At 40.7% G+C, this 22683-nt stretch overlaps 1 protein-coding gene and 1 long non-coding RNA gene across 2 annotated transcripts in view; one reads left to right on the top strand and one right to left on the bottom strand.

Annotated features, from left to right (window-relative positions):
- Window positions 1–22683, top strand: part of kcnj19a (potassium inwardly rectifying channel subfamily J member 19a) — a 39474-nt gene that overhangs the window by 14480 nt on the left and 2311 nt on the right. The window contains exon 2 of the mRNA XM_061981296.1: window positions 17933–18149. Coding sequence (XP_061837280.1) covers window positions 17933–18149 — 217 coding nt within the window. The remainder of the gene's footprint in view (window positions 1–17932; window positions 18150–22683) is intronic.
- Window positions 9915–22683, bottom strand: part of LOC140679798 (uncharacterized) — an 87776-nt gene continuing 75007 nt past the window's right edge. The window contains exon 3 of the long non-coding RNA XR_012051142.1: window positions 9915–11271. This is a non-coding gene — a long non-coding RNA (uncharacterized lncRNA). The remainder of the gene's footprint in view (window positions 11272–22683) is intronic.

The following is a 22683-nucleotide window of genomic DNA, read 5'->3' as shown; positions in this document are numbered from 1 at the left end:
CAGCTAAATTTAGGGGAAAATACAGATTGCTCCACATATAAGCCGCACCCGACTATAAGCCGCAGGCGTTTTGATGTGTAATTACCGTAGTATATAGGGATTCCTGCTACCACGGAGGGGATTGTCGGGACAGAGATGACTGTTTGGGAACGCAAAGCGTCACATTTATTAACAATAAATCTTTCAATCATTCAATCAAACTTTCACATCTTTGACATGGCGAACAGCATTCGTGCAGAGTACAAATAATACAACGGTGCAAAGTAATACAAAGTGCTCGCCTGTAACACGGCAGTAAAAGTGCAGTCCCGCAGCCGTTTACGTTATCAAAATAATCAGCCTACTACCGCTATATGAAAAGTCAGTCTTTAATCATTGTGTCATCGTCTTCCTCCTGCGTACTAAAACCACCGAAATCCTCTTCGTCGCTGTCGGAGAAGAACAGGTCCAAAATGGCGTCGTCAGCCACTCTCTCCTTTGTTCTCGCTCTCAAAACCTTCCTCTTCGTCAGTGGAATCAACGGCTTCGACTTCGTCAGCCGTTACGCCGTCCTCTTCATCATCATCATATGCACTTCTCCGTTTGTTTTCCATATTGAGGGTGTTTGCATGAACACATCCTTCACGCAAACTGTCGCTGACGCTCTCCTACTCTTTGTTTTGCTCTCGTTACCTGGCGCCAGATGTCTGCCTCGGTCTCGCGCATCCTCGGTACTGCGCGCCCCTGGTTACCGTAAGCCGTAGAAAAGCCACACCGTTGTATAAGCCGCAGGGACCAGAACGAGGGACAAAAGTAGCGGCTTATAGTCTGGAAATTACGGTATGTGATTTGGCCCACTGAGATATTGTTTTTTTTTTTATATCAGCTATGCACTATAGTATTTTATGCCTGGGTGGGGGTCCTGCTTTGGAAAGATTGTGTACCCCTTTCAGAGATCACATTTAGTTCCCCTTAAAACATTCACATGTTGCATGAGATGAAGTGTTTATTAACTTTCTGTCTGTAAAATAAATATTTTTATTAGCAATTATGTAGTCCTGTAACATCATTTTATGATTAATACCCCAAAAATAACATTCTTAAAGGGGAACATTATCACAATTTCAGAATGGTTAAAACCATTAAAAATCAGTTCCCAGTGGCTTATTATATTTTTCAAAGTTTTTTTCAAAATTTTACCCATCACGCAATATCCCTAAAAAAAGCTTCAAAGTGCCTGATTTTAACCACCCGTCCATTTTCCTGTGACGTCACATAGTGAAGCCAACACAAACAAACATGGCGGAAAGAACAGCAAGCTATAGCGACATTAGCTCGGATTCAGACTCGGATTTCAGCGGCTTAAGCGATTCAACAGATTACGCATGTATTGAAACGGATGGTTGTAGTGTGGAGGCAGGTAGCGAAAACCAAATAGAAGAAGAAACTGAAGCTATTGAGCCATATCGGTTTGAACCGTATGCAAGCCAAACCGACGAAAACGACACGACAGCCAGCGACACGGGAGAAAGCGAGGACAAATTCGGCGATCGCCTTCTAACCAACGATTGGTATGTGTTTGTTTGGCATTAAAGGAAACTAACAACTATGAACTAGGTTTACAGCATATGAAATACATTTGGCAACCACATGCACTTTGAGAGTGCAGACAGCCCAATTTTCATCAATTTATATATTCTGTAGACATACCCTCATGTCAGCAGGCCAGGGAAGCTAGGGTCGATATTCTTCTCTTGATCATCTTCGGTGGCATAAGGGACGGTGTGAGCCAAGACATCCAGGGGGTTTAGCTCGCTGGTCTGCGGGAACAAACTGCCGCCATTGCTTGCCGTGCTAGCGAGGTCCTTTTGTTTTCTTTATTTTCATGACTATTTACATTGTAGATTGTCACTGAAAGCATCACAACTATGACACCTGTGAAGTGCAAACCCTTTCAAGTGACTACCTCTTGAAGCTCATCAAGAGAATGCCAAGAGTGTGCGAAAAAGTAATCAGAGCAAAAGGTGGCTATTTTGAAGACACTAGAATATAAAACATGTTTTCAGTTATTTCACCTTTTTTTGTCAAATACATACATGTGTTCATTCATAGTTTTGATGCCTTCAGTGACAATCTACAATGTAAATAGTCATGAAAATAAAGAAAACGCATTGAAATGAGAAGGTGTGTCCAAATTTTTAGACTGTACTGTTTTCAGCATTTATTTAATTTTACAAAACAAAATATATAAAAATGGACCCCCGCATACTTTTGCTTTTTATGATGGGAATGTGCACTCAAATATCCCCCACTTGTCCTTATTCAAACTTTTGGCCTGTACTGTATATTTAAAGACACAACTTAGTGCCAGCTTTGTGTTATAAGTGACAGATTGTATTGTTATTAGCTATTAGTATCAGCAGTTCTTTTTTTTCTTGTTGCTGTTTTTTTTCTTACATTTTTACTGTTGTTTTTTTCCGACAATTTGTTGCGTCCCAACAAAACCCAAGCTGCTGTCCGCAAATGGCCTCCTGGCCACACTTTGGCCACCCCTGTAATAATTAATAATAGTACACTGTCACCTATAACACAAAGCTGACACTAAGTTTTGTCTTTAAATATACATAATGTCTGTTTTCAGCATTTATTATATTTTACAAAAAAATATATAAAAATGGGCCCCGCATACTTTGGCTTTTCGTGGTGGAAAACATTTGGCCCTTGTTATAGATAATAATTATACAAACCCCGTTTCCATATGAGTTAGGAAATTGTGTTAGATGTAAATATAAACGGAATACAATGATTTGCAAATCCTTTTCAACCCATATTCAGTTGAATGCACTACAAAGACAACATATTTGATGTTCAAACTCATAAACTTTATTTTTTTTTTGCAAATAATAATTCACTTAGAATTTCATGGCTGCAACACGTGCCAAAGTAGTTGGGAAAGGGCATGTTCACCACTGTGTTACATGGCCTTTCCTTTTAACAACACTCAGTAAACGTTTGGGAACTGAGGAGACACATTTTTGAAGCTTCTCAGGTGGAATTCTTTCCCATTCTTGCTTGATGTACAGCTTAAGTTGTTCAACAGTCCGGGGGTCTCCCTTCTGCTATTTTAGGCTTCATAATGCGCCACACATTTTCAATGTCTGGACTACAGGCAGGCCAGTCTAGTACCCGCACTTTTTTACTATGAAGCCACGTTGATGTAACACGTGGCTTGGCATTGTCTTGCTGAAATAAGCAGGGGCGTCCATGGTAACGTTGCTTGGATGGCAACATATGTTGCTCCAAAACCTGTATGTACCTTTCAACATTAATGGCGCCTTCACAGATGTGTAAGTTACCCATGTCTTGGGCACTAATACACCCCCATACCATCACAGATGCTGGCTTTTCAACTTTGTGCCTATAACAATCCGAATGGTTCTTTTCCTCTTTGGTCCGGAGGACACGACGTCCACAGTTTCCAAAAACAATTTGAAATGTGGACTCGTCAGACCACAGAACACTTTTCCACTTTGTATCAGTCCATCTTAGATGAGCTCAGGCCCAGCGAAGCCGACGGCGTTTCTGGGTGGTGTTGATAAACGATTTTCGCCTTGCATAGGAGAGTTTTAACTTGCACTTACAGATGTAGCGACCAACTGTAGTTACTGACAGTGGGTTTCTGAAGTGTTCCTGAGCCTATGTGGTGATATCCTTTACACACTGATGTCGCTGGTTGATGCAGTACAGCCTGAGGGATGGAAGGTCACGGGCTTAGCTGCTTACGTGCAGTGATTTCTCCAGATTCTCTGAACCCTTTGATGATATTACGAACCATAGATGGTGAAATCCCTAAATTCCTTGCAATAGCTGGTTGAGAAAGGTTTTTCTTAAACTGTTCAACAATTTGCTCACGCATTTGTTGACAAAGTGGTGACCCTCGCCCCATCCTTGTTTGTGAATGACTGAGCATTTTATGGAATCTACTTTTATACCCAATCATGGCACCCACCTGTTCCCAATTAGCCTGCACACCTGTGGGATGTTCCAAATAAGTGTTTGATGAGCATTCCTCAACTTTATCAGTATTTATTGCCACCTTTCCCAACTTCTTTGTCACATGTTGCTGGCATCAAATTCTAAAGTTAATGATTATTTGCAAAAAAAAAAAAAAAAAATGTTTATGAGTTTGAACATCAAATATGTTGTCTTTGTAGCATATTCAACTGAATATGGGTTGAAAATGATTTGCAAATCATTGTATTCTGTTTATATTTACATCTAACACAATTTCCCAACTCATATGGAAACGGGGTTTGTAGTTGATCATGCAGAAAACAATGTGAAATACATATAAAGGACAAATGAAATCAGTTGTACATTTATTGAACAGGAAATGCTCAATTTAGGCCCAAAATATGTGGAATATGCTGAAAAAAAAAAAAAATTCATTTATTTTTAATTTACTATAGAGTGGGACACTGTACCAACAACCCTGCATTAATGATCTTCACGGTCTCGTATCAAGTCCATAAAAGTAATTTTAATCGGGGTTAGATATCACTTGATAGTGTATTGGCCTTGATGCTGGCAATATACACAGTTTAAAAGTACTTTTGGGAACATGTCTGTACCTTTACATTGAGAAAAAGCTACATTTACACCATAGTGGGTGGGAGGGGGAGAAAAGTGGGTGAAGTGTCTTGCCCAAGGACACAACAGCAGTGACTAGATTGGCGGGAGCTGTATTCGAACCAGGAACCCTCAAGTTTCCCACTGACCGCTCTAATCTGAGCCAGGCCGCCCCACGTTGTGTAGTGAAGCATGTTGCAATATTCTTAGGAAACACTTTAATGAGTTTATAGAGAGTATTAGTGATTTAGAATCAGCTAAAACACTGTGGAGGGATGTTAGCCACTTGTTCGCTAGCGAGGACTCTGCAGTGCATTGAGGAAGTGTTGGTTCTCTTGTCACTGTCAAATGTGCCGAGCATCAATATGCATTATCACGGAATAAGGATAGAAATAAAAATCTTATTGTCGGACAAATTGATATCATTTATATGGTATATCTGTCATGACCAGTCCCTCCCGGTCATGTTCTGTGTTGGTTTTGTTCTTCTTCTTCTTCTTAGTTTTGTGGATATTTATGTTGCCAGCACTCCTACTCCTTCTTTGTTTACGTTGTTGTTGTTGCTAGGAGAGTCTGAGTTGTAATTAGTGTTCCCATCTGTTGTAGGCTAATTAGTTACTGGACATTTTACGTTTGTTTCAGTTGTTTTGTGAATCCTATGTTAAGTGTCGCCTGGCGCTTCACGCACACATTCCTTTGTTTATTTCTTGCCTCGAGAGGATTAAAAGACTTTCCTTACCTGCACGCTGCTTCCTGTCGTCCTTCCGCGTCTTGGGAAACACAACTCTCACAAACATGTGACCAGAACGTGACAATATCGTCTATATCAGTGGTCCCCAACCACCGGGCCGCGGCCCAGTACCGGTCCGTGGATCACAGCACAAGAAATAAAAATGTTTAAAAAAAACTAAATATATACTTTTTTTTATTTTTTATTAAATCAACATAAAAAACACAAGATACACTTACAATTAGTGCACCAACCCAAAAAAACTCCCTCCTCCATTTACACTCATTCACACTCATTTATTTTTATTTTTTTTATTAAACCTCCCTCTTTTTATTAACCCTCCCTCCCCATTACACTCATTCACACTCATTTTTTAATTTTTTATTAAATCAACATAAAAAACACAAGATACACATACAATTAGTGCACCAACCCAAAAAACCTCCCTCCCCCATTTACACTCTTTTTTTTTAAAATTTTTTTTATTAAACCTCCTTCTTTTTATTAAACCTCCCTCTCCATTACACTCATTCACACTCATTTTTTTTTAATTTTTATTAAATCAACATAAAAAAACACAAGATACACTTACAATTAGTGCACCAACCCCAAAAACCTCCCTCCATTTACACTCATTCACACTCATTTTTAATTTTTTTTTATTAAACCTCCCTCTTTTTATTAAACCTCCCACCCCATTACACTCATTCACACTCATTTTTTATTTTTTTATTTTTATTAAACCTCCCTCTTTTTATTAAACCTCCCACCCCCATTACACTCATTCACACTCATTTTTTATTTTTATTTTTATTAAATCAACATAAAAAACACAAGATACACTTACAATTAGTGCACCAACCCAAAAAACCTCCCTCCCCCATTTACACTCATTTTATTTTATTTTTTTTATTAAATCTCCCTCTTTTTATTAAACCTCCCTCTCCATTACACTCATTCACACTCATTTTTGTTTTAATTTTTATTAAATCAACATAAAAAAACACAAGATACACTTACAATTAGTGCACCAACCCCAAAAACCTCCCTCCATTTACACTCATTCACACTCATTTTTAATTTTTTTTTTATTAAACCTCCCTCTTTTTATTAAACCTCCTACCCCCATTACACTCATTCACACTCATTTTTAATTTTTATTTTTATTAAATCAACATACAAAACACAAGATACACTTACAATTAGCGCACCAACCCAAAAAACCCTCCCTCGCCCATTTACACTCATTTTATTTTATTTTTTTATTAAACCTCCCTCTTTTTATTAAACCTCCCTCTCCATTACACTCATTCACAATCATTTTTATTTTTATTTTTATTAAATCAACATAAAAACACAAGATACACTTACAATTAGTGCACCAGTATTTCTGGTTCCTACATGATATATCAATATAGATCAATACAGTCTGCAGGGATACAGTCCGTAAGCACGCATGATTGTATTTTTTTATGACAAAAAAATAAAAATAAAAAATACCATACACCCCCCCAGCAAAACAGGCCCACAGAATAACACTACCACCACCATGCTTGACGGTAGGTGTGGTGTTCCTGGGATTAAAGGCCTCATCTTTTCTCCTTCAAACATATTGCTGTGTATTATGGCCAAACAGCTCAATTTTTGTTTCATCTGACCACAGAACTTTCCTCCAGAACGTCTTATCTTTGTCCATGTGATGTCAGATGAAATGATTGGAAACTCAAGACAGCCATGACATAATATTCTTTACAAGTGTAAGTAAACTTTTGACCACGACTGTATACTTTCTGAATACATGTGATAATGCTCATAAGTCAAATGGGGGGAATTGAGTCCGGCAGAGTTTTAAAATGCTCCAATTGGTGTTAATTGTTAATCTATCAGAAAATAAAAAGAATAATAATATCAATATCAAATTACAGGATGTAATTTACTCAATTTTCTCAACTGATGTACTAACATCATATGGTTTATTCTGTACGTATAAACATCATCTTCAACAAAACGTGTGAATTTGGACTCATTTCAATAATCACACATGAAGTTAGAAGGTAATATTATTATACATATTTCAGCATATTTATGTGCACCCAGAAAATGTGTCCCCAGTCATAAGTACAACACTAAATGTACATATGCTCAAAAGCATTGATTTGGGTGCAAATGTCACAGGTTACCTTAGCAACAGCATCTTTGACAATCAAGGCATGAATCTACATTTTGTATACTATCACTAATAAGCACAAACGTGTTGACAAACGGCACATAGCTCCGCCCCCTCTGAAGTCATGCGTGCTCTCACGACAGGAGATACAAAAAATTGCCATGGCGACATCCAGTGGACACATTTAGAACAGCAGTTTCTTTCATTGAGCCTGGTTAATAAATTCACCTTTACCGTTAGTTTTAAACACAATATATGTCTATTCTCAAATACGTCATTGGGAGGTGGCAATCTGTTTCTGCTTGTAAGTGCTCTGTGTGTGTGTTGATTCGGGACATGGGTCTTTCTTCATATTACCAAGCAATATTCGTTCCCACAGTGTTGGATTCAAGAACTCCTTCATTCTGTACTCCATCCAGCTGTATAATCACTCGCCATACAGCAATAGATGATATTTGTCTGTTACCTGACCGCTTCTATGTTAGCTACCTCTCTTTCTTTATAATATATATTTTCTGCTGGATCTACTCTCTACTTTATGCTGCCCTTTTTTTGCTGCAGCTGTTACATATACTGTAATATTGTACATGGTAATTGGGATTTGTTATATATTGTATATTGCCAAAAGTATTTGGCCACCCATCCAAATGATCAGAATCAGCTGTCCTAATCACTTGGCCCTGCCACAGGTGGAGGAGGAATTATGGTGTGGGGTTGTTTTTCAGGAGTTGGGCTTGGCCCCTTAGTTCCAGTGAAAGGAACTTTGAATGCTCCAGGATACCAAAACATTTTGGACAATTCCATGCTCCCAAGCTTGTGGGAATAGTTTGGAGTGGGCCCCTTCCTCTTCCAACATGACTGTGCACCAGTGCACAAAGCAAGGTCCATAAAGAAATGGATGACAGAGTCTGGTGTGGATGAACTTGACTGGCCTGCACAGAGTCCTGACCTGAACCCGATAGCACACCTTTGGGATGAATTAGAATGGAGACTGAGAGCCAGGCCTTCTCCACCAACATCAGTGTGTGACCTCACCAATGCGCTTTTGGAAGAATGGTGGAAAATTCCTATAAACACACTTCGCAACCTTGTGGACAGCCTTCCCAGAAAATTTGAAGCTGTAATAGCTGCAAAAGGGGGCCGACATCATATTGAACCCTATGGGTTAGGAATGGGATGGCACTTCAATTTCATATGTGAGTCAAGGCAGGTGGCCAAATACTTTTGGCAATATAGTGTATATTATATAAAAATATAATATATTACATATTATATACAGTATATATAATATGTAAATATTACATATGTTATATTTTAGCCCTGTGATGAGGTGGCGACTTGTCCAGGGTGTACCCCGCCTTCCGCCCAAATGCAGCTGAGATAGGCTCTAGCACCCCCGCGACCCCAAACGGGGCAAGCAGTAGAAAATGGATCGATGGATGTTATATTTTATATTGCTACTATGGTACATTTTTTGTCTACTTTATTCCTGCATTATCCTTTCCATCATTACACTTTCCATCCTTTGTAACTGAGCTACTGTGTGGAACAATTTCTCTTGTGGATTAATAAAGTTTGTCTAAATCTAATGTCACCAATGTGCGCCATCACTTGCATTTAAAAAAAAGCACTGGTATTTTTCAAAGGCACTATAGTACTTTTTTTCATTCATTAGTACCCCGGTCATTTATTGGTAGCGGTAAACCATACAATCCTGTACGTCAGTGGTCCCCAACCTTTTTGTTACTGTGGACCGGTCAACGCTTGAAAATTTGTCCCACGGACATAATAAAATACAATCATGGACATAATAAAATACAATCATGTGTGCTTACGGACTGTATCCCTGCCGACTGTATTGATCTATATTGATATATCATGTAAATGGGGAAGGGAGTTTTTTTTGGGTTGGTGCACTAATTGTAAGTGTATCTTGTGTTTTTTATGTTGATTTAATTATTTTTTTTAAATCTAATTTTTATTTTATTTTATTATTATTATTATTTTTAATTCTTGTGCGGCCCGGTTACAATCGATCCACAGACCGGTGGTTGGGGACTACTGGTGTACCAGTGACGTGCGGTGAGGTTGATGGCTGGTGAGGCACTGACTTCATCACAGTCACATTTACAAACATATGAACCCTAAAGAGTATCTTATTCACCATTTGATTGGCAGCAGTTAACGGGTTATGTTTAAAAGCTCATACCAGCATTCTTCCCTGCTTGGCACTCAGCATCAAGGCTTGGAATTGGGGGTTAAATCACCAACAATGATTCCCGGGCGCGGCGCCGCTGCTGCCCACTGCTCCCCTCACCTCCCAGGGGGTGATCAAGGGGATGGGTCAAATGCAGAGGACAAATTTCACCACACCTAGTGTGTGTGTGACAATCATTGCTACTTTAACTTTACACATACAAACTGTAGCACACAAAAAAAGCACATTTAATAAAAAAAACATTATTATGGTCTTACCTTTACTTATAAATGAAGTCCATGCGCCTCTCCTTCTGAACAAAAGCATCAATAACTTGTTTAAAAAAAGTCTTCCTTATCTTTCTTCAGTTTTAAAAGTCTCTCCGTCTCGATGGAGATCTTCCTTTAAGTATTACCTCCTGCTTCGATTGAAAGTCCAGTTTAGAAAACTGTTTTATTTTAGATATGTAATCCTCCATGTTAAAAGTCCGGGCGAGAGGAAAAACTAAACGATCGCTAACTGTTGCTGCTTGTTGTCACTTATTCTGCAGCCGAGTAGTCGCAAAAATGATCCCTGGGATCACTAGCGCCCTCTACCACCATGAGGCGGGATTACTGCGAGCCTCAGCCAGTGTGTCTTCGCAGCCGTTTTATGATTGCTCAGCACAGGAAATATGTTACACACATACAGTTGTTGACAAAATACACTGTACATTATATACCTCAGCTAACTAAACTATGGAAATGTATAATATAATTCATATAGCAATACGGTCTCACTGCACAGCAGGCCAGCAGTTAGCCGAGTCATTGCGCAATCCATGGTGAGGCTCAACTCAGTGACGTGCCTCAACTGGCAAATGTGAAAATTCAGCGATTTTGAATAAAAATAATCTAAAACTGGTGAAGTTAAATGGAAAATAACTCTATAGTATAATCACTGGATGCATACAACAATTACATTTTTTTTTTCTTTTTACATTTTTTTTCTTTCCATGATGGCACGTGAGGCCCTGCCTCACCTGCCTCCCCTGACTGCACGTCACTGTGCTGTACGTGACACGAAATGCCACTTAAGATCAAACCACTTATGTTGCCACCTATCTAAGATCCCTCGCACGTCTAAAATTGATGAATATGAGCGGCTGTGTCTGAGCACGATAAGAATTGTTGTGAAGCAGCAGAGCTCGGGCAGAAACATCAGCTTACCTCCACTCTCTGCTGTCGACTTGTTTCCATACGCTCATCCCTCTTCTTAATGCAAAGCGACAAAGACAAACGGCGTCCCTAACCTAGCAAAAAGGTGTAAGATGGAGCTAAGGTGCCACAGCGGACTTTACAAGCCGTTAAGTGCCTGACAATTGAACCGCGGCCTCCTGACACCAGAGTGGCTCCGACATAAACCCCGCAGGCGCGTCTCATTCATATTCAATTGGGAGGCGGCACAAAAGACTGTTTACTCACATTTCACTCACTGAGGGCCCCGGGGGGGCTGACGGCGAGCACGGCAATGTCAGGGAGAGGTCTTGGCTGGTTCTGACTGTGCTGGGTCTGCATGATGGAACTAGACCTGCAGGGGAGGAAATACATGTTGATGCTAATGACCGCACAGGTGGAAGGATGACACACAGAAGGTTTTATCACACTTACGGACAGGAAGTCTGGTCAGATATGTTTTCATGTAAAAGCATCATAACAGTTTATTGAACAGTGCAGTACAGTAGAATCTCTTCAGGTATGGAGGTTAATTTGTGTCTTTATTACTTAAGATTTTGTTTTACACTTAATTTGTCGTGTTTTATTTATTTTTTTTACATCAAATTATGCTGACAATTTCACAATTCAATTGAATTTAATTATTTTTTAGTTAATTTATAATCTTGGTTTTGAAGCATCAAATGTTTCTGTCCTTTTTTGCCATGAATTTCAAAGCACTGTATTTTAACAAACTGGAATGTTTACACACAAATGCTGCTTTAATTAAATTGACAGTATAATAAAAAAAAAAATCAGCTCACAAAATTCAAATGCCAAAAATTCAGTGTCAAAAAAAAAAAAGATTTTGTAATAAAGACACAAATGATCGACTGATATAAAACACTTTTATCATGATACAGTTTTTTTAACCATATCGCCCAGCCAGTCGGTAACCCAAAATGATGAAAGAGCCATATTGGACCAAAAATACAAAAAACTAATCTGTCTGGAGTCGCAAAGCATTAAAAGCCATATATAAGTCTTATACTGAAAGCAACACATGATGTAAGTGTCTATATTAGCTACATTAGTGTCAGGTTTGTCACTGACAGTTTAGTTATGTTTTGGTTTTTCCTCTGTTTGTTTTTTGTTTCCTGTCAGCGCTCTTATTTTGGTTCAGTTTCCTGCTTGTCTGCGGCTGATTGGCACCTGGCCACACCTGGTGTCAATCAGCCAGCTTCTATTTATACTAGTGGTTCTTAACCTTGTTGGAGGTACCGAACCCCACCAGTTTCATATGCGCATTCACCGAACCCTTCTTTAGTGAAAAATAAAAAGTTTTTTTTTTCAAATTCAAGACAAAGTTATATGTTTTTGGTAACACTTTAGTATGGGGAACATATTCTAAGTAACAAAGACTTAATTTAGAGTTTTTTGGACACTAGGGGAAAATATTCTAAGTAACAGACTTAATTTAGAGTTACTTGGTTAGGGTTAGAGAGTTAGGGCCAGGGTTAGAGGGTTAGGGTTATAATAAGGCCATGCCGTTTAAGGCATTAATAAGTACTTAATAATGACTAGTTAAGAGAAAATATGTTACTAATTTGCATGTTAATAAGCAACTAATTAATGGTGAATATGTTCCCCATACTAAAGTGTTACCATGTTTTTTTTACTGGTGCACAAAATGAACCGTGTATGAACATCACCTTGTTCAAATAACAAAACCAACACAGTGCATAAACTCACAACAAATTACACACCTGCAAATCAGTCTGACTCCTGCTGTTGCCGTATCAGTATTACGCCGATAGGGAGATGGTTTTATTTACACGGTGAGTCGGGTGTGTCTCGACCTACGCCGAACCCCTGAGCCCGACTCACCGAACCTCTAGGGTTCCATCGAACCCAGGTTAAGAACCACTGATTTAGACCTGCTTTGCCCTCGAGTCAGTGCTGGAGTATTGTTGTCGTAGCTGTAGCTACTACCTGTATGCTGAATCCGGATAGCTGTTAGCCGTTTCCTGTATGCTGTGAAAACGTTTCCTGTTTTCCTGGTATCCTGTTTCCTGTCTCCTAGTTCCTGGTTTGTGTTTTACCTTTATTTTGGACATTAAATGATGTTTTCCTGCACCAAGCCTGCCGTCTCTGCACCTTGGGGTTCGTCACCGCCACTTCGTGACAATTAGCCTACTATCAAAATGACTATGAGTCGCAGTCTGACGCCAATCTTCGTTGACAGAAATGCTTAAATGGAATATTTATCCTACAGATTTTTACAACAAGCGGTAGAAAATGGATGGATGGACATTTTTTACAACATTGGAAAACATTGAGACAAAGAAGGAGTGGCATACAAAACGTCTTTCTGTGGCAGCGTCGGAGAAAGTCATACACGTAAACAAACTGTTGCGTCACTGTTGTCAACTGACCAAAAACTGCTTTTATCACTCGAGAAATATTTTTAAAGTGAGAAATTTGCTGTCAAAATTGGATCTCAAAATTATAATTTTGTCTTGTATTGACTACTGCAATTATCTTTTTACTCTTCTCAACAAGTCCACGCTAAAGCGTATATATATATATATATATATATATATATATATATATATATATATATATATATATATGTGTGTGTGTGTATATATACAGCCCGGCCAAATTGTTTTAACACAATGCGGCCCCAGAGTCAAAAAGTTTGGGGACCCCTGTTTTAGTTCATGCACTTTTTAACTGTCATTTTTAATCCACTTTTGATGACGTTGCTCCTGTTGTTTTAATTGAATTGTTGTTTTAATTCACCTATGTTTTGTACAGCGCTTTGTGATTTGTTCTGTGCTTTATAAATAAAATATACTAAATTACTTAGTTAAATTAGTAGGACAAAATACGCCAAATACTCTCATCGGTGAAGCTTAAACACAAACATTGGGCTTTCTAACAATTAGGAAGGTTTGTGTCATGTTTCAACAAAAAAATATTTTTTTTCCATCTTTTTCCATTTTCATACATTTTTGAAAAAGCTCCAGGGAACCACTAGGGTGGCCTTTCTCGAGCCGACCCCTGCCCTGTCGTATCAGCCTGGCTGCTTTCAATCTTTCGAGCTGGAAACAGCTTTTCACACGCCTGATTTGTTGTCAAGTGTTGTGGACAAACACCCATATATCCTGTACTGCAGTGTTTTTCAACCACTGTGCCGCGGCACACTTGTGTGCCGTGAGATACAGTCTGGTGTGCCGTGGGAGATGATCTTATTTCACCTACTTGGGTTAAAAATATTTTTTGCAAAGCAGTAATTATAGTCTGCAAATGATGTGTTGTTGTTGAGTGTCGGTGCTGTCTAGAGCTCGGCAGAGTAACCGTGTAATACTCTTCCATATCAGTAGGTGGCAGCCGGTAGCTAATTGCTTTGTAGATGTTGGAAACAGTGGGAGGCAGCGTGCAGGTAAAAAGGTGTCTAATGCTTAAACCAAAAACAAACAAAATCACGTTAAACCCAGATTCCGATCTAACAAAGGTCTTAACTCATTCTCTTTCTATGCCACATCAATATGGAATGCACTCCCAACAGGTGTAAAAGAAAGTGCATCTCTATCCTCCTTCAAAACTGCACTAAAAGAACACCTCCAGGCAACTGCAACCCTAAACTAACACCCTCCCCCTTCCACATCCCTCCTCCCCGGATTGCAAATAATCAAATGTATATACTTGTTCTTATGCTTTCTGATCTCTCGATGTCCACTACCTGCTGTACATATCCTACCAAGTCAGTCCTACACTGTTTCAATGTCCATTTCTCTGATGATGCAATTGTTGATGACCGAAGTGCTGATATCAACCAAACCTAATCCCCCCTCCACATCCCACACCCCAGATTGTAAATAATGTAAATAATTCAATGTATATACTCTGATGATTAACTACTTGTGTGATGACTGCATTATGATGATAGTATATACTTGTACCATGAATTGATTTAAGTGGACCCCGACTTAAAGGGGAACATTATCACCAGACCTATGTAAGCGTCAATATATACCTTGATGTTGCAGAAAAAAGACCATATATTTTTTTAACCAATTTCCGAACTCTAAATGGGTGAATTTTGGCGAATTAAACGCCTTTCTATTATTCGCTCTCGGAGCGATGACGTCACAACGTGACATCACATCGGGAAGCAATCCGCCATTTTCTCACTTTCGTCGGTGTGTTGTCGGAGGGTGTAACAACACGAATAGGGACGGATTCAAGTTGCACCAGTGGCCCAAAGATGCGAAAGTGGCAAGAAATTGGACGAAATTTGTTCAAAATACGAGGCTGTGGGGAAAGCCGACGAAATGGTCTGTCGTTTGTTCCGCACACTTTACCGACAAAAACTATGCTACGACAGAGATGGCAAGAATGTGTGGATATCCTGCGACATGCTGACATCAACTCCAAAACTGGACGGATCAGCTTTCAGGAAAAGAGAGCGGATGAGGGTATGTCTACAGAATATATTAATTGATGAAAACTTTATTCATTACTCGCGGTTTTACGTAAATGATTATACATAAACTGTGTTTACCAATAATTTAGCTGAAAAACATTTTTTTTTTTCAATCATTCGAGTACATTCGGGTAGTCTTGTGTAATGCAGTATTTTCTGCCTATTTAGGTGTGGTTAACCGGAGTGCTGAAATCGTGGAAAAATATATGTTCTTAGCGCGCCTGAAATGGGCTGTCTGCACTCTCAAAGTGCATGTTGTTGCCAAATGTATTTCATATGCTGTAAACCTAGTTCATAGTTGTTAGTTTCCTTTAATGCCAAACAAACACATACCAATCGTTGGTTAGAAGGCGATCGCCCAATTCGTCCTCGCTTTCTCCCGTGTCGCTGGCTGTCGTGTCGTTTTCGTCGGTTTCGCTTGCATACGGTTCAAACCGATATGGCTCAATAGCTTCAGTTTCTTCTTCAATTTCGTTTTCGCTACCTGCCTCCACACTACAACCATCCGTTTCAATACATGCGTAATCTGTTGAATCGCTTAAGCCGCTGAAATCCGAGTCTGAATCCGAGCTAATGTCGCTATAGCTTGCTGTTCTATCCGCCATGTTTTTTTGTATTGGCATCACTATGTGATGTCACAGGAAAATGGACGGGTGTATATAACGATGGTTAAAATCAGGCACTTTGAAGCTTTTTTTAGGGATATTGCGTGATGGGTAACATTTTGGAGAAGGCATTCGACCGTGTCCCTCGGGAAGTCCTGTGGGGAGTGCTCAGAGAGTATGGGGTTTCAGACTGTCTGATTGTGGCGGTCCGCTCCCTGTATGATCAGTGTCAGAAAAACTGTATTTAAATTATCCAAAAACTTTCCGTTCTGAGTTTTCAATGAACAGACAAGAAGCGGTCTTTGTTGCACCAAGCCAAACGCTTGGAAGATTCCGCTGTGGACGATGGAATGAGACGGGAGGGGTCATCCATTGTCCTCGAAAACCTGCCCAAGCTCAATCCAGGACGAATCCAAGCCCGAGGGATCTTCTTCTTTTGTCTTCAATGTGACTGAAAACAATGACTGTTTACATACTCCCCATTCCTGCTGAGACGTGTTGGTGCGTGAACATTGAATATTTTAATAAAAGAGGAGACGAAAACCTTCTTCGTCAGAGCATGCTAAGACACTGTAAGAGGTTACAGGTTGACGCTGTCTCTCCTCAATTGAGTCCAAATTGAATTCTGTCTCTGTTTGATTCCTTGCCTTTTGTCTTGTTTAATAGATGTCCTCAGTGTTTGAACGTGACAATCAGTGTCAGAGCTTGGTTCGCATTGCCGGTAGTAAGTCGGACACGTTTCCAGTGAGGGTTGTACTCCGCCAAGGCTGCCCTTTGTCACCAATTCTGTTCATAACTTTTATGGACAGAATTTCTAGGCGCAGTCAAGGCGTTGAGGGGATCCGGTTTGGTGGCTGCAGGATTAGGTCTCTGCTTTTTGCAGATGATATGGTTCTGATGGCTTCATCTGGCCAGGATCTTCAGCTCTCACTGGATCGGTTCGCAGCTGAGTGTGAAGCGACTGGGATGAGAATCAGCACCTCCAAGTCCAGGTCCATGGTTCTCGCCCGGAAAAGGGTGGAGTGCCATCTCCAGGTTGGGGAGGAGATCTTGCCCCAAGTGGAGGAGTTCAAGTACCTCGGAGTCTTGTTCACGAGTGAGGGAAGAGTGGATGGTGAGATCGACAGGCGGATCGGTGCGGCGTCTTCAGTAATGCGGACGCTGTATCGATCCGTTGTGGTGAAGAAGGAGCTGAGCCGGAAGGCAAAGCTCTCAATTTACCGGTCGATCTACGTTCCCATCCTCACCTATGGTCATGAGCTTTGGGTTATGACCGAAAGGACAAGATCACGGGTACAAGCGGCCGAAATTAGTTTCCTCCGCTGGGTGGCGGGGCTCTCCCTTAGAGATAGGGTGAGAAGCTCTGTCATCCGGGGGGAGCTCAAAGTAAAGCCGCTGCTCCTCCACATGGAGAGGAGCCAGATGAGGTGGTTCGGGCATCTGGTCAGGATGCCACCCGAACACCTCCCTAGGGAGGTGTTTAGGGCATGTCCGACCGGTAGGAGGCCACGAGGAAGACCCAGGACACGTTGGGAAGACTATGTCTCCCGGCTGGCCTGGGAACGCCTCGGGATCCCCCGAGAGGAGCTGGACGAAGTGGCTGGGGAGAGGGAAGTCTGGGCTTCCCTGCTTAGGCTGCTGCCCCCGCGACCCGACCTCAGATAAGCGGAAGAAGATGGATGGATGGATGGATGGATGGATGGGTAAAATTTTGAAAAAAACTTCGAAAAATAAAATAAGCCACTGGGAACTGATTTTTAATGGTTTTAACCCTTCTGAAATTGTGATAATGTTCCCCTTTAAACAAGTGGAAAAACTTATTGGGGTGTTACCATTTAGTGGTCAATTGTACGGAATATGTACTGTACCGTGCAATCTACTAATAAAAGTCTCAATCAATCAATCAATCAATCAACCTAACCGAGGATATTTCCTTTCAGTCCCGTCAGACGCCCGAAGGCGAGTTCCTGCCGCTGGACCAGTGTGAGCTGGACGTGGGCTTCGGGACGGGAGCAGACCAGCTCTTCCTGGTCTCGCCTCTCACCATCTGCCACGAAATCAACCCCAAGAGCCCCTTTTTCGACCTGTCCCAGCGCTCGCTGACCAACGAGCAGTTTGAGATCGTGGTGATCCTGGAAGGCATCGTGGAGACCACCGGTAGGCGAGCCCACCTTCACCTTCCTTGCCCTCAATCTAAATGGAAATATGAGCATTAGTCTGCGTTACATCCCTGCCCGATAGACACTTGAGACAGAGACGCTGAGATCTCATTTAGCCGGCGCCTTCCTGGCTCGCCGCGCTCCAGGAACGTGGAAGGTAGGAACGACGGCGACACATGAAAATGACACGCTGATTCAATTACGGCGGATGTTTCATTACAGCACAATGGCGTTATGCTTGGGGTCCGCGCATAAAAAGAGGCGCGCGTCACTTTGACAAATGAGCCGAGGCTTTTAGTCTGACTTCCACTACACTTTTTTTTCTTATTTTGCCATCCGACAGAGCCATAAAAGCACGGTTGATCTCCACCCGGCATATTTAAGGCGGGACTCTACCCTGGGGTTCACTACAAATAAATCCAACCTCGCGTTTTCTTTGCATTGGCAGATAACGCTCGCTTAGGCAGCGCTGGAGGACACAACACCGAGCTCAATAGGCTTAGGAGATTTACAAAGAGGGAGGAGTGGGAGTGGGGGGGGCAGGCCACAGGGTCTGCGTTGTGTTGATAGTGCCATTAAAACTTGGCTGCAGTGGGAATTTTATGGCCGCGGTGCTGAGGGACCCAGGCGAGAAGTGACACTTCTACTTATTACCAGTGTTGGGTTAGTTACTGAAAACCAGTAACTAGTTAACTCAGTTACTTACACCAAAAAGTAATATGTTACTGTGAAAAGTAACTATTTAGTTACTTCTTTTTTTTTAAAGCTCCCATTAATGTCCTTTTAGCCTTTATTTCAGTACTGTTATTGCACTGGAGAATAATACAATGTGTTGATCAACTTGACATGCATTTGCATCACTCAACTCTGCTAAGCAATGTGCTCTACATACAACACACAAAGACAAAGATATGTTTCAAAGGGCCAATTTATTTCAGGCCAGAACACATTGACAAAACTATTTTAAATAGCTGCAACATAACATACATAAGTAACAAACAGCATAATAACAACATAGCTGTAAACCTGGCTTCACCTAAGTCAGTGTTTTTTAAAGGGGAACATTATCACCAGACCTATGTAAGCGTCAATATATACCTTGATGTTGCAGAAAAAAGACCATGTATTTTTTTCACCGATTTCCGAACTCTAAATGGGTGAATTTTGGCGAATTAAACGCCTTTCTATTATTCGTTCTCAAACACATTACAAACACCGAGTCAAATCAGCTCTGTTATTTTCCGTTTTTTCGACTGTTTTCCGTACCTTGGAGACATCATGCCTCGTCGGTGTGTTGTCGGAGGGTGTAACAACACCAACAGGGACGGATTCAAGTTGCACCAGTGGCCCAAAGATGCCAAAGTGGCAAGAAATTGGACGTTTGTTCCGCACACTTTACCGACGGAAGCTATGCTACGACAGAGATGGCAAGAATGTGTGGATATCCTGCGACACTCAAAGCAGATGCATTTCCAACCATAAAGTCAAAGAAATCTGCCGCCAGACCCCCAGGAAAAGAGAGCGGATGAGCGTATGTCTACAGAATATATTAATTGATGAAAACTGGGCTGTCTGCACTCTCAAAGTGCATGTTGTTGCCAAATGTATTTCATATGCTGTAAACCTAGTTCATAGTTGTTAGTTTCCTTTAATGCCAAACAAACACATACCAATCGTTGGTTAGAAGGCGATCGCCGAATTCGTCCTCGCTTTCTCCCGTGTCGCTGGCTGTCGTGTCGTTTTCGTCGGTTTCGCTTGCATACGGTTCAAACCGATATGGCTCAATAGCTTCAGTTTCTTCTTCAATTTGGTTTTCGCTACCTGCCTCCACACTACAACCATCCGTTTCAATACATGCGTAATCTGTTGAATCGCTTAAGCCGCTGAAATCCGAGTCTGAATCCAACTAATGTCGTTGCTGTTCTATCCGCCATGTCTGTTTGTATCGGCATCACTATGTGACGTCACAGGAAAATGGACGGGTGTATATAACGATGGTTAAAATCAGGCACTTTGAAGCTTTTTTTTAGGGATATTGCGTGATGGGTAAAAATTTGAAAAAAACTTCGAAAAATAAAATAAGCCACTGGGAACTGATTTTTAATGGTTTTAACCCTTCTGAAATTGTGATAATGTTCCCCTTTAACCTTTTTTGAGCCAAGGCACATTTTTTGCGTTGAAAAAATCCGGAGGCACACCACCAGCAGAAATCATAAACTCAGTTGACAGTAAAAAGTCGTTGTCGCAATTGTTGGATATGACTTTAAAGCATAACCAAGCATGCATCACTATAGCTCTTGTCTCAAAGTAGGTGTACTGTCACCACCTGTCACATCACACCCTGACTTATTTGGAGTTTTTTGCTGTTTTGAATGAATGAATGAATGATCTTTATTGTCATTGTGCATGTACAGGTACAGGTCCAACGAAATTTAGGTTGCTTCCCTGAGGTGCTTTGCATTTAAAAAAAAGACGAAACCACACAATATACAGAAACAACACAATATACACAATATGCAATATACCATATGGCCTAAGACCACTCTAAGAGGCAATGTAAAAAAAATGAGACAATAAAAAGTATAAAGTGACTAGTAAACTGACTAGAGAGAAGTAATGCTGGTTCCCAGTGTGCTGAGGGGGTGGGAGTCAGTATTTCCTACCTCCTATGCTGTGCAGGCTTTTATTGTGGATTAAATATGTAAATAAATATGGTACATATTGTCCAGTTGGCGTGTAATCGCTGATTGCACAGTCCCGGATCGTGATTGACCGGTGGCTTCCTCATGTTGCGCATGAGGGAGTTTTTATTTTATTTTATTTATTTATTTATTTATTTTTTACATTCCAGCCGCGTTTAGTGCAGTTATGGCCCGGGGGTAGAAACTGTTCTTGAGTCTATTTGTGCGGGTTCGCATGGTTCTGAAACGTCTGCCGGAAGGCAGCCGATCGAAGTGGCTGTTGCCGGGGTGGGATGGGTCCTTGAGTATGTTGGCTGCCTTCTTCAGGCAGCGGGAGTTGTACAGTTCTTCCAGGGAGGGGAGGGGGCACCCGATGATTTTTTGGGCCGATTTGACGACCCTCTGGAGAGCTTTCCTCTCTGCTGCTAGAACCATACGCAGATGCAGTATGTGAGGATGCTCTCCGCAGAACAGCGGTAGAAGGACACCAGTAGATCCTGTCTCAGGTGGAGATTCCTGAGTACTCTCAAGAAGTAGAGCCTCTGCTGTGCCCTCTTGACGATGGCCGTGGTGTTGGTCCTCTAGGACAGGTCCTCCTCCAGGTGAACTCCCACAGTTTTCCTGTGTGTAGTGTTTTACTTCTTGTCTTGCGCTCCTATTTTGGTGGCTTTTTCTCTTTTTTTGGTATTTTCCTGTAGCAGGTCTTATATTTCCCGCATCTACTTTGTTTTAGCAATCAAGAATATTTCAGTTGTTTTTATCCTTCTTTGTGGGGACATTGTTGATAGTCATGTCATGTTTGGATGTACATTGTGGACGCCATCTTTGCTCCACAGTAAGTCTTTGCTGTTGTCCAGCATTCTGTTTTTGTTTACTTTGTAGCCAGTTCAGTTTTACTTTCGTTCTGCATAGCCTTCCCTAAGCTTCAATGCCTTTTCTTAGTGGCACTCACCTTTTGTTTATTGCATTGTTCTAGTAAACTTTTGAGTTTTGAGCTTTCTCTTTTAACACATTTTAGTAGGTCTGGGCAATTTGGCTTAAGAATAAAATGTGATTTTTCAGATTTTTTTCTCCCTACTTTTTAAAGAAACCAATATATACAAACGACAGAGATAATTCATAATAAGTTTTACTTTTATTTGATCAAAAACTAGTTTGAAATGACACTGCATATTACGCTGGGCAAATACGATTTTTTTAGAACTGATATAAATTGGACTATATCAAATAATTTTCAAAAAATAGATTACATTTAGCTATTGTAGCTCATTCTGGCATATTTACTGTGATACTTTTGCTCATGTTAAAAGTTAAAGTTAAAGTTAAAGTACCAATGATTGTCACACACACACTCTAGGTGTGGCGAGATTATTCTCTGCATTTGACCCATCACCCTTGATCACCCCCTGGGAGATGAGGGGAGCAGTGGGCAGCAGCGGTTGCCGCGCCCGGGAATCATTTTTGGTGATTTAACCCCCAATTCCAACCCTTGATGCTGAGTGCCAAGCAGGGAGGTAATGGGTCCCATTTTTATAGTCTTTGGTATGACTCGGCCGGGGTTTGAACTCACAACCTACCGATCTCAGGGCGGACACTCTAACCACTAGGCCACTGAGTAGGTCAATATGCATTGTTGTAGTAAACTTTTGAGTTATGAGCTTTCTCTTTTTAACACCTTTTAGTAGGACTGGGCAATTTGGCTTAAGAATAAAATTTTATTTTTCAGATTTTTTTTCTACTTTTTAAAGAAACCAATAGATACAAACGACAGAGATAATTCATAATAAGTTTCACTTTTATTTGATCAAAAACTAGTTTGAAATGACACTGCATGTTACTCTTTACAAAAAC

Source organism: Nerophis lumbriciformis, linkage group LG24 (assembly GCF_033978685.3).
Source record: "Nerophis lumbriciformis linkage group LG24, RoL_Nlum_v2.1, whole genome shotgun sequence".
NCBI lineage: Eukaryota > Metazoa > Chordata > Actinopteri > Syngnathiformes > Syngnathidae > Nerophis > Nerophis lumbriciformis.
The sequence above is the reverse complement of the archived record's forward strand: the minus strand, read 5'-3'. Positions and strand labels throughout refer to the sequence as shown.